This window comes from Poecilia latipinna, unplaced genomic scaffold (assembly GCF_001443285.1).
Source record: "Poecilia latipinna isolate Pla-1442-1.1 unplaced genomic scaffold, P_latipinna-1.0 Scaffold497, whole genome shotgun sequence".
Classification (NCBI taxonomy): Eukaryota; Metazoa; Chordata; class Actinopteri; order Cyprinodontiformes; family Poeciliidae; genus Poecilia; species Poecilia latipinna.
In genome coordinates this window covers 245,716-258,764 of record NW_015113113.1, presented here as the reverse complement: position 1 = coordinate 258,764, position 13,049 = coordinate 245,716, and the positions used below count along the sequence as shown (strand labels likewise).

The 13,049-nt window shown below is 40.0% G+C and overlaps 1 protein-coding gene across 6 annotated transcripts in view; it reads right to left on the bottom strand.

Moving 5' to 3' along the window:
* LOC106952180 (protein sidekick-2-like) overlaps window positions 1-13,049 on the bottom strand; it is a 142,552-nt gene that overhangs the window by 10,530 nt on the left and 118,973 nt on the right. For 3 of the 6 annotated variants that reach the window (XM_015040143.1, XM_015040147.1, XM_015040145.1), the window contains exons 39-43: window positions 12,802-12,927; window positions 11,412-11,576; window positions 11,099-11,239; window positions 8,746-8,905; window positions 2,756-2,885 (exon numbers count right to left, since the gene is read on the bottom strand). In XM_015040143.1, the coding sequence (XP_014895629.1) occupies window positions 2,756-2,885; window positions 8,746-8,905; window positions 11,099-11,239; window positions 11,412-11,576; window positions 12,802-12,927 (722 nt within the window). The remainder of the gene's footprint in view (window positions 1-2,755; window positions 2,886-8,745; window positions 8,906-11,098; window positions 11,240-11,411; window positions 11,577-12,801; window positions 12,928-13,049) is intronic. The other 3 variants (XM_015040144.1, XM_015040148.1, XM_015040149.1) reach the window with 1 other exon arrangement.

Genomic DNA, 13,049 nt, shown 5'->3' with positions numbered 1-13,049 from the left:
TAGCATTGTTGCCCTGCCAAGTACATGCTGGCTTCCTCCAAATCTCCTTGTGACGAGCAGCACAATAGTCAACTTATGCCTGTTAAGGAAGGCCCTGGGGATTAAAGAGCAGACGCAGCATGGTGTCTCACAGATAGCTGAGCGTTATCTGCTCAATATAACTTCAAAGAGCATTCCTAGACGTCCAAAGCTCTAGCGGCTGCTGATATAGACCCCTGAAAGGGGTACAGCAGCGGAGCCCCCGGGGGTGACAGGAAGGCCTCTGGATGTTTCAGTCTGTCAAAAACAAACATCAGTTTATTCGGCTTGGAGCAAGCCACCATATGGGTCTTGTCATCTTGGGCTGAAGGGAATGCATTTGACGAAAATCAAGTGCAAATCCCGGGTACGTCAGGTGGGTGATGAAATATCTGAAAGACCCGTTTGAGGGAATGTCACAGTGCTGTGAAAGGTCCTGTCTGTAGCAATTCATTGCAAAAGAGATTTTCATTTGATCTGGAAATAGGACTTGGGTCCCGATAAGGGCCGAGCGAGGAGAGACGTCTGGCTGCGGGATTCACATCAGAGACGAGCGAGAGGCGTTCGACGATAATTCGAGTCAAGAATTCTCTCAAAGAAGGTGGAAATGAGTCAGGTTGTTTGTGTCCTTTGCTGAGGCTTGTTACGGGTTTCCAATTTCGTGTTATTTTCTGTTTATTTTTCCATGTTAAAAGCTCAAACCTTAATCTATTTCACTTTGAATTTATGTGACAAAACAACACAAAGCAATATATGATTGAGAGAGCACATTCATGCATGGCTTAAGCATTTTTTGCAAATTAAAAACCTGAAAAAAAGTGATGCGTCTTTGTATTTCGGGCCCCTTTACTCTTGATACCCGTGAATAAAATTCTGTTTAACAAAACGCCTTCAGCAGTCATCTAATTACCCCCTGAGGGACAAGCCAGGTCTCAAGGGGTTTGCTAAAGAACAATAGTGAACAAACATTAGAGAACAGACTGCTTCATTAGGATCAAGAGACACAGAGGTCAAGGACACCAAGATACGGCAGTCCACCTAAACTGAGTGGCTGGGTAAGGAGGGGAATAATCAGAAAAGCCACCTTGAGGACAGTGGTCATACTGTAAGAGCTGCAGAAATTCATAGCTCAGGTAGAAGAATCTGTCTACATGACGGCTTATTCATGCAGCTCATAAGTCTGACCTCTATAGCAAAAAATAAAGTGATTTTTGAGGAAAAAAAAAATCTGTGTGCATTTTTCTTGAGTTATCTAGAAGAAAAAAGAAGTTCTGGTCAATTAAGATCAAAACAGAGGGCTTTGGTCAATGCTATACGAAAACCAAACATAACACACCATCCTGAATAAAAACCTGGACAGTGACACCAGAAAGTGGCAGTATTATGCTGATGGGGGATTGTCTTCAGCAGGAAGGGGAGGATGGTTATAGCCTCTAACAGGGATACACTCTTAGAGGCTGCAAAAGACTTGACGCTGAGAACAAGAGTTCACCTAAAACAGCAGGATGACGTTTAGTCAGAGCAACAAATGAATTGTTTAGGTCAAGTCAAATTTGTACAATACAGTGGCCCAGTCAAAGTCTACAATGGAATCAAAATGAGAGACAGCTGGAACACTTGAAAATGAATGTTCACAGACGCGCCCCGTCCAATGCGACAGATTTAGAGTGGTTTTGGAAAGAGAAATCGACAATTTAGTTACTGGTGGAGCCGTTACCCATAAAGATTCTTCAGTTGTTTAATTGCAACAAACTGTTTTCATAAATATTCAAGGGAATTAGTTACAAATGTATATTAATAATCAATCCAAACTCCATAAACTACAATGAAGATTATAGATGTAATCTGACAAAAATGAAAAAAAAAGTACTTTTACTTTTTTTCTTTTTTCCAGATGCTGTAAATATACAGAAAAGCAAAGATGCATAAACATTTCAGGGGGGAAAAAGAAAAAAAAAAGTCTTGGTTTAATGAAGGCAAAAAGTAGAAAGTAGCTTGACTGACATTCTGATCAATAGAGAAACAGAGAGAAAAGCAGAGCTTATTGATTTTAATCTCTTACTGGGGAAAAAGGCACTTTGGGTCATGATGAAGCAGAGGCTACAATTCAGACAATCCACCATTAATTGGTAGTGATCCTTCTACCTTGTGGACTTTAAATAAATCGAAAACGGTGGGCGTTTTCCAGTGAGATCACACTGAGCTGACAAAATGAAAAGGAAAGTTGGACGGTTCGTGTGGCTGGAGCTGAAACCTTAAGTACAACTGGAGCGTTTTTTTTTTTTTTTTTTTACCCCGATGGCTTATGTAACAGGAGCGGTGCTTGAAAACAGCCCGGATCACAGGTGGACATTTGCTGAGTGACATTGTGTCCACAAAGCTAAAAACTGCTGAGCAGCCAGTGAGCAAAGTCATTAATCTCGCATCTCTGTCTGCATTCGGCACAGCTATGACTTATAACTTAGATGAGTGACACAAACACAATAAGGACAGACAGAATATGCAGCACTGCTGACAATGTGAGGCTGAATTCAGGAGGAATTCAGAGAGATGACAGTGTGCACACACACCTATACACACACACACGCACACACACACACACACACACACACACACGCACGCGCGCGCGCGCACGCACATGCACACAGGCAGGCACACAAATGAGACAAATGCTGCTTTATGTAGACAGGATAGAAATCAGAGAAGATGTGGGATAAAGAAAGCAGTGCCACTGCACCTGTGAGTCAGAGATTTCAGAGGGTTTTTCAGTCAGGCTGGTGCTCTCCGCAGGGATCAGGTCATTGTACTTGGTGCTCACATCCTCGTCCGAGTAGTGGAGACTGCCTGGACTGGGTCTGGGCGGAGACCTGAACAAGAGACAAAGAAAATGATTGGGTCAGCTTCTAATGTGGGCTCTACTGAATGTCAATATCTGACGAATTACGAATGACTGCTTACGTTTGGCCACATTTTCCTACTTTTTTTGTGTCTCAAGCAAGGCAAGTTGAATGTTTCTTAATTTGCTTTGTTTTAGTACATTTTGTCGTTTTTTTGGCATTTCAAACTGTAACTTTTGTTCTGTTTGCAAATCTTTAACTTGCCCTCTATAGTGCTTGTTCTAGTTTCTTGTAAATTGAATCATTTACAGACCCATTGCCCAAGACACTCTTGAAAATGAGAGCTTTAATCTCAATGAATTTTATATTTCATAGTTAAAAAAAAAAAAAAAAAGGTTACAAACAAACTAACAGACAGATGTATGGGAACGACAGGATGAGAATACTGTACATTCTGATTGCTGTTGACATCTTGATCAATGGCTGAACCCAAAAGGTTAAGGAGCCACGTAAAGCAGCAGGGTGAGTGAACTGTGTAGTTATGGTTTTATGAAAGAGTCCACATTGGTCAATAATTAAACAAAATTTCTTTTTAAATTCATGTAAATTCATAAAAAAAAAAAAAAAACTAACAAACAAACTCTAGATTACAAGCAAGCGCAGATCCCTTAAAGTCCCCACGCTCCCCCCATTCTCATTACTTTCCAGTAGTGTCATTCCCCTCTTTTCTGTTCCCAAGTGTGCCCATCTGTGTGCAAATGCGCGTGTGCGAGGACGCGTGCACGCGTGCGTACGAGTTGTGCTTGATGAGCATCATGAGACGGTCATGAGATTCCCGCTTCCAGCCGGAGTCTTCTGGAATGAATAAATCCCTGATTCAGCCCCCTCTCTGTGGGCTGTGGAATGTCAAACCACTCGGCTCTTGTGACTAAATTATAAACAGATCTCTTGCTGGGGTCATCGAATGAAGAGCAGTCATAGGCTCTCCCCCAGCAAATGCTATCGCAGCCGACACAAACGACGTCTCGGATTAAAGCGTCAGTGGCACGCTGTGCTGATCAAATGTGTCGCTCGGATCTGAGCTACGTGTGATTGAGCAAAGAGAAGATGTTGAACTAGGCCTGGAAGGAGGAGTGGGGGGAAGATGGGGGTGTGTGGGGAAGATCAGTAGAGAAATATTTAGAGAAATTGCAAAGTCTTGTCAGGGTTTTCTCTTTTTTAAGTAAACTGAAAAGGAAATCTCTTGGTATCAAATCTTCTCCTTACTTTCCCCCTGTCACTGCTGCTGCTAAACAAACAGCCATCTGTTTCTGCTGATTGGTGCTGGTTTGGCTGAGACCGCTGGGACATTCTGACTGCTGTTGACTTTCCAGGCCGCAGGGTCGACCGCCAGTTGCTGCCCCTGGAGCCACGGCAGCGCACACATCCATCTGATGCATCCAGGATGAATTTGCATTAAGCGTTTTCCAAATTAATGCATGTGGAAAGTATTTCGAAAATGTGCTGTGGGTAAATTCCAGCAGTCGTTTTACGGTGGTGGCACAAAAACCAGAAAACCAGGACACATACATACATCTGCACATACATCCATATGTTCATTACTTTGAATACCATTCATTTAGCGCCCTTTGTGGTGGCTGGATGTCATGGCACCTCAACTCAGCAGATAGTTCAAAGGATCTGGACATAATCCTGAGAAAATGCTGTCTTATGTAGACGAGTAAAGACTTAGCGGTGCAGGTTTTATAAAAATAAAAATAAAAAATGACAAAGCTGCAGACTTTATAAAAAGTACCAAATACTGCAGAAGTCTACCAGCTAGTAGCCTGACAGCTAGTTTATAACCAACCAAAAACCAGTTATTTCTTAGTGGAATTTTAAAAATATGTCAATTAGCATCGCCTGTTATAGAGTGGCCACAGCTGCTAAAACACAATTAGGCTGTGAGGCACAGAAATTTTTAATTTTTGAATTTATTCCATCTGAATGGGGCAACGCGCAACAATGAATGTACAAAACTGCTTTAAATACACTGGATTTAGCTAATCTCTGCAGCACATCAAGAAAAGCAACTACTAAGAAATATTTTTAATACGCAAACCTTAAGCAACTTCCACTTCCTAGCAAGACTTTAGAGAGCCAAACAAAAAAAAAAAATAAAAAATGGAGCTAGAGTGAAGAAATGCAATCGCGAGCCTCCTGGGACTTTATGATAAACTGCCTGTATAAAAGCACAGAGAGATCGCAGCCCCCTCTCACCTACTCCCATCAAGACTTATACATTGTCGAGTAAAGTGTAAATTATTTATCATGCCTCTTACTCTGATAGAAAAGAGGTCGGCGTAATCCTCTGGCTGCAAACTTCACTTAGCGTTATGTCAGGTAAGGATTGGAAACCCTCAGTATCCGTGTCTCCTCAAGGTAAAAGAACTCATTAACGTCTAAAATGTTCATCAGCTTTGTCAGTCAAGAGTGTTTAATGCCATATTAATCTGGACAGAATTACTTCGCTAAGAGATCCTTATACCTCAACCCAGACTGCCGTCAGGGTTGGCTTCAAACCACTCAATGCCAAATGGAAATAAGTTTTTAATCCATCTGTCTTGTCGATAAATACTTGAAACTCTGAAACACATTTTGTGGTTTTATTAAAAAAAAAAAAAAAATACAAAAATTAATTGCACTTTGAGCGTGAAGTACAGTTTTTGATTAATTCTCTCATTTAGGTCAGCTAGACTTCATTTTCATGTGTGTAACAATGTTTCACTTTTTATTTGAAAGGCTTGTTTGGTTCTAACTGAGCGATTGAGAGGATCATCTGAAGGTGCAATGAAAATGAACAATGAGGAGTCGTTTGATTTCGCTGCTCCACCGCTAGGAATCAGTGATCGGCCAGGCGGAAGTTAACCGTGAGAGCTGACATGATTTTTTTTTTTTTTTTGAGATTTTGTTATATAGGAAAATTGATGAATACTGACCTCTGCAGACAAGGAACAGCCCACATAGGCTGCAGTTTTGGTGATGCTCTGACCTGGTTGTTATTGGTTCATTTTTCCTGATTCGAACATATCGTCGCCATTGATGGCAAAATGCCCCTTTACTGACAGACAGTTACTACAGTCACAATTTATTTCGCTATAAACCCCAGGGATGGGTAATTAACAAAAGCTTTACACGGACCCGACAGAAAGCTCTGCGTCAAATCTACAATCATGGAGTTCCTGTGCTTAACTCTGATTTCCACGAAGGCATGGAAATAAATCAACATCAGAGTCAGCTGCGGCTGCTGTTTGCTGTCTGACACGGCTCCTGAATTAGACTGGGTACAGTGAGATTAAGAATGTGTGATTTTCTATCTGAGTCGGCGTCTGTTGGTTTCATCCTGTCTTTGGTACTCTGAGACCAGAGATCTCGATGCGGTATTAATCTGTAAGAGGAGGCTCAGGTGTGGGGATTTGGGTTTCTCCGCTATGGGCTGAGTTCAAAGAGAGCTGATTCTCTGAGTACATCTGTGCATTCTTCTACTGCCAGCCTCCTACCCCCACTCTCCTCTCCCTCCCTTCATGTCAGAGAAGCAGTAGTAAAAAGCTGCCTGGAAGCTTCTCAAAGAACCTCAGTCTGCTTTGATCCATCCTTAAGGTCACACATACAAAGCCACAGACCTAAATATGTTTCTCATATTCATCTACACACACACACACACACACACACACACACACACACACACAAAACTTTGACTTTATGTATTGAACCTGAATCCTTTAACTCTTCCTCTAAATTATTTCCACATGAAATAACTGTTACTGTTTACAGGCTGTTGCGAGCCTTTTAACAGTCTCAACAATATGAAAGCAGTGGTTTCTGAACTCACACCTGGTGTGAAATGTAAACATGTTTTGATAATTAAATAGTGAGAAAGTAGTCGGGTTTTGCACCTCGGGTGTCAGCAAACGCACATTTTAGAAAGGAACAAAGAGACACGGCAGGAGAAACAAGAATAAAATACTTTTATATTTCATAATATTTCAGATTGAAGCCTGAACTTTGGAACTCTTTTCTATTTTAGCCATTCTATTATAGATTTATGGCTGTATTTTGGATTATTTTCTTCTGAGGCATGACTGAATTTTGGCCCAGGATTGGCCAAAGCGCCAAATGTCAGATATTTGATATTTGATCCGAGATGCTATGTTATGTAAAGAGGTTATAATCGACCCAATGAATACCCAGATCCGGTAGCTTCAAATCAAGCTTAAATCACCAGTCCTCCACCAACATAACTGACTGTTTACATGTGAAGTTTGTGTTTATTTGCTCTATAATAGTGCTGTCCATTATTTACATGCATTTCATCTGCCCTAAAATAATTTGTTCCAGAAGTCTCTTCGTTTACCGAGATACAACTTTACAAACCAAAGTAACACTTTCCCGCTTTTCTGAACACAGACCTGCGTTGAGGCTTCAAACCACTTACAATTTTTGTTAGTTAAAGCAAAAAAAGTGGACTGGTTGTTGTTTTGTGCTACACAGTGATCACTCTTTAAACATCTGAAGAATGTTTAAAGAAAACAGCAACATTTCTATAACCCTTACTAATTCGCTGTTTAACAGTGGAATTTTGATCACTTCCTTGTCTCCTACCTAAGTAATTAAAATGAGTTTATTTTTCCTTCAAAGCCAATATCCGGCATAAGACTTGTTTCAAAATTCTGCAGCAAGAAGCATTGCTCTCTTCCTTTTCACAAACCTTGCCCACTTTACACCACATAGCCGGATTCCGAGGGAAAATATGGACGGTCACGCAAACCACCCCATGCACACCATTTATTTATTTATTTATTTTTAGCATTTTCCTATTGGTGACAAAAAGGTCTGTTTTATGTTTAAAGGAATAAATCATAAACTTTGTTGTTCAAAAATGATGCATTTTTGAACAATAGTCTCCTCCCACACATGTTGGCACCCCGATAAAGAACTGCAAAGAATGCAAAAACCTTTGTTCAGAACAACTTTTACTTTGAATAGCTTTAATCACAGAGTGTTTAAAAATGACCTACTTTTAAAAATAAATCGCCAGTGACACAATCATTTGCAAGACTGGTTTTAAAATGAACAAGTGTGTTTACGTTTTTTTTATATCACTTTTGATTTCCATGTGGTCTAAATATCAAGAAATGGAGGTTTCGTTTCTCTTAGTCACCCTACCGTACAGTGAATGAGAATTTCGACATTACCTTACCACTATGCACGGAAAGGAGGATGGTAAGCCAGATGCAACAAATATCTAAAGGTCATTGTTTCAGAACTGCAGCACATACAGACATCTTGAGTCAGCAACAAACACTGCAGATCTGGTCTGGCATGCAACAAAGGGCGATCATGTGAAAAAGCAACCAATGAACACAGTTAAGAAGAGGGGAGGATTTATGATGTTATGGGTCTGCTTCTTTTCCAAAAGACCCTGCAAAACTTGATGGAGTGCATGGCACCATTGCTTTTTTAATTTTTTATTTATTTTTCTTGGAAATACCAGGAGATTTAGTATGAAAAACCTCTGCCTTTGTCAGAAATCTTTACATGGACCATCATTGGGTCTTTCAGAAGGATAATGACCCAAAACATATGACCAAATCAACACAGAAAATGATCATACAAAATAAAATGGATCTTCTTTTTTTATCATCAGTATCTCAGTCCTGAACATAAATCTTACAGAAAACCTGTAAAGAGAAAGGGTTAATGATCCCTCCCTCTATAACCTCCGACATTGTGAAATATGGAGGTCAGGACAGAGCACCTAAAAATGTGGAATGAGCGATTTTGTGGAAGAAAAAAAAAACTAGTTTTTTTTTTAATTAGTGTTATTACTGCAAGAGGAGAAGAACCTCACCTGGTGTAGACGCCATTCTTCCGACAGAAAGAGTTTTTCACTGAAAGCCGTCGGTTGTTGAGCTCCAGAGCGGGGAAGCGGCCTTCATCCAGACTGACCATGTCGCCGTGAGTCAGAGCGTTGCAATTGGAGTTGTTACCTGGACACACGTACAGAGACACTGTGTGACCACAGGCAAGGGGGGAAACAGGGAGGTTAGTGTCTGGAAGGCGACATGGAACTGATGAGTGCTTGGTAAAACACAGAGGGTTAAAAGAAAAATCAGCAACAAATGTGTTTGCATTGGAAGTTTTTGAAAAGTACCAAAACGTCTTGAAATTTCTCAATCTTGAAGAGATTTTTCAGATTATTTCTGAGTGTTCTGATAAATTCACTGCAGTTTGTTTGTTTGTTTTTTTTTTGTTTTTGTTTTTTTGCTTGAAACTACAGAGAAAGTTCATCCTTCAGACATAAAGCTGGTGCCATACCTGTAATGGATCATAAGCAATTAATTTTGTGGGAGTGGTCTAGTCAAAGTCCATAGCAATATTTACATTTTGGCATCAAAGTGAGAAAACATAAACAAAGATTCAACTTTGCAGGCACTATTTTGTTTACACCATCACTTCAGATAAAAAAAAAAAGATCAAGAACAAATTTAGAGTTATGATCTCTTTCACATTTATTCCATAAGTAGCAGCTAATTATCAATACAACAACAACAACAAAAATATTGATGCTCGTTAATTTGACTGCTGGAAGGAATTGAGTGGACTATCAATTTCTTTCCCCCAAAGAAAGAAGAAGAAAGAAACCGCATTGCTCTCTCTTTCTCCCCGTTTCCAGCTTTACTGCGCTGGTTTAACCACTTTCCGCCTGTAACCTTGTGGCAAACAGACAAACAAGAGTGGGATCGATTTTCACATCCAACTCTCGGCTAGAAGGCAGACAAAACTGCCTCCCAAAACATCTCTAAGATCTCCTTTAAATATGAGTCGTTGAAGGTAAGCTTGTAGCCCGGTTAGGATGGGAGATGAGGTTTTGAAAAATAAAATTCGCAGCTTTTTGTGTAAACATAATGAAAAAAAATATATAGTAAACACATGCCTATTTTCTTAGACTGTTCCCCAGAACTGCACAACTTCCAATGCGATAAACTACGAGTTTCCACATTTTAGTGGTCGATAAATGTTTTATGTGAATGCTGCTTCCCATTTGTTAGGTTAAAAAACATTTTCTCAGTGTCCCGGCATAGCCAGGACCCTCATGTCTGGCGGAGGCTACTTAAGGTCAAGTGGTGGCTATGCAAACACGGTGAAAAAGAAAAAATGCACTTGGTAGGTTCCAACGTAAGCCCAGCCAGATTCTAGACAGAGGCTTTGAGAGTGTCTTTGTGCTGGAGTGAAAATGAGCTTCTTGTGTTTTGTATTTTTTTTTCCTGTCAGATAGAAAGATGGGCAGTGACCCGCAGGGACCCCTCCCCTCCCCCGCCTGGCAGCCAAATAGGCCCCTGAAAAACTGCTGAGCTTAGGGGAAATACCAACTGATGTCAGAGCTGCTCTGAATGGACAAATAACCCGCTCCCCACCCCCTACCACCGCCACCATTCCAGTTTTCCTCCACCTCTATTTTTTATTTATTTTTTTCCCCCCCAGAACCACAACTATTAGACTATGCTCAGATAAGTTTAAAATAAAAATACAGCCAAGGGAGGGAGGGGGGGGGAAGAAAAAAAATAGAAAGCACACCTTTTAAAGTTTTAAACATCAGAGCAAGCAAACATAATCCAATCAATCAATCAATATTGATTAAATTTAGCCTGAAAAGTTACAAAAACAAAAAAAAAAAAACAATGTTATTAATATTATTAATTAGGAGAACAAACTCTCAGTAGTCATTTTCTGTCTTTCATAGTGTTATTATGGAACTTTGAGAGAGAGAAAAAGATCTTATCAACATTGCATACAGGTTTATAGCAACTTGCTACACCTTGCACAGTCTCTTTTTTGGCAATCTCTCTTAGAATAACGTGATCTTTCTTGTGAAAATGTAACAAAATGGAAGGAAAACAGCTTAAGTCTATGACACTTGTACGTTTCAAATCAAGCAGCTGCGGAAATTGGTGGCGGTCAAACTTGCTTTTTTATCTTATGAATAGTATTTCAAAAGATTTTAAATGTCATGTGATGTTAAATTCCTCAAACTGGGAATTCTTTCTAAAGATGTTTCATAGTTGTAGATCAGTGAATCACTTTAGCAAGGAGTACAACTTTCCGAGGGAAAAAAAAAAAAAAAAAAAAAAAAGGAAGAAAATCAGGTCCTATGAAGCAAAATGTTTTTATCACAAATGATTGGTAAATTTATATGCGCTCACCTGATTCAGACTTCTTTGCATATTTTTTGCTCTGTCCTCTAATGATGAGGATGAAAACCAGCAGCAGGATGAAGATGAGCCCCACCAGCGCCACGACGACGAGGAACCACCATTCCTCGTAAAACGGGGCCACTTTCTGACCTGAAAGAAGAGTGGAAAATTGGAATTCACGCTTGTTAGGAACGTACGCGGCGTGTTCCTGTGAAGTCTGGAAGACCTCAGGGAATTTTAATTAAGTTTGAAATGCAATTTAATTCACTTCATTCAGTTCTATTAACTAACAAAAAAATAAATAAATAAAATAAAAACTCACCAGATATAGAGGGAGAAGGTAGGCTTGGAGAGCCGTAGCCATAATCGTTCACTCCGATTATCCGAAAGTCGTAGCTGACGCCTTGTTTAAGTATATCCATGTTGAACGTGTGTGATGTTGCATCCTTCGGGATATCCTTGATTATAATATCCCACAAACCCTCATCTACAAGAGAAATAAAAGTTTACTTTAACACACACACAGAAAAAAAAAAAAAACAGACATAAACATTTATTTAATCAGCAAAGCTTTTAAAGCCTGTAACAGCATCACTGACAACATGTTGTTTGTTTATTTTTGATATAGAGCACCTGGCTTGCTCACAGCTCTCAGGGTTAATTGATAATTCCTTCAAATATTACACAATCCATCAATTTTACAGCCCCCGTAAGAATTTACAGCGACCAAATCGGCAACACAAGCAGCGGCACGGCCGTCTTTTCTTGCCAGAGATCGTTCATTACGCCGTCGGCGCTTGTAAATATCAACGTAAACTGTGACTCTTCGAACGAGACACGCAAATAAAGCTGGCGGACTTTGCAGATATCCAGCGCTGGGATCAGCAAGGCTTTCGGATTGCTTTGAGTGCGGCCCGGATATCCGCCACTCGAGGCGTCACACTGAACCATTCCCTCAACTCTCTGACACTGTTTCGTCCACGTTCTTCCTTGTGAGACACCAAACATCCATCAAATGGCATGGATGTGTCAGTCACAGTTGAAACAGGATGCCGATTCTCCCAGATGCACCGACCGAATCAATAACGCATTAAAATATCAAGGGCGTCGACTCGGAGGCAGCAAATATTGACTTTTCACATGACTTTCTGGATGCTCGGTATCACAGGTGCTAATATAAAGTTGGATTCACTAATTTGCGAGTATTTTATATTTTTTTTAAGATTAATATATTCCAATCCCATTGTGACCCTTGCCTATGGTTTAGAGATATGGATGATGACTGAAAAAAACAGGCTTTCATATACAAGAAGTTAGAATAATCTTCCTAATACATTATACATAACATCCACAGAAATAGTATGAAAGGGAATTTATACACGAAAGCATTTTTAGCTTGTGATAGTTTGACTTCATAGTTACTTTAAGTTACAGAGCAATGGATGCTTTTGATAGGCACATTATTGTCGTTTTTCTTGCACGACTCACGTTTTCAAACCACTGCTGACATTTAATCCCGATAGAAAAAAAAATGTAAAAATTAAATGCAGCTGCAAAACATAAAGCAACAGGCTCTCTGTGTTATTAATAGGTTGGAAGAAGCAAAAGCTTCCTCTGCTTTCCAAAAGCGCATTTTGCATGTGGATAAAAGCTGAAAATGTCCGTTTTAGCCGTTTTGAGATTCAGCCCGGATCTGGTCTGAAAAGCCCCACCTGAAGGTCTGGCCTCGATGACGTAGCGTGTTATAGGAGCACGTCCTGGGTCACCACCTGTCCAGTGAATGGTCAGGCCTGAGCCATAACGTGTTATAAAAGGCTCTCCGGGTGGCCCTGGGGCTCCTAAAGAGGAACGACAAAATTAAAAAAGGAAAAACACGTGTTTTTTTATTTTTAAAAGAAGTCATCCGGAGTAGCTAAAAAATAGCCATTAGCTATCTAAAAAAAAAAAAAAAAAAAAAAAA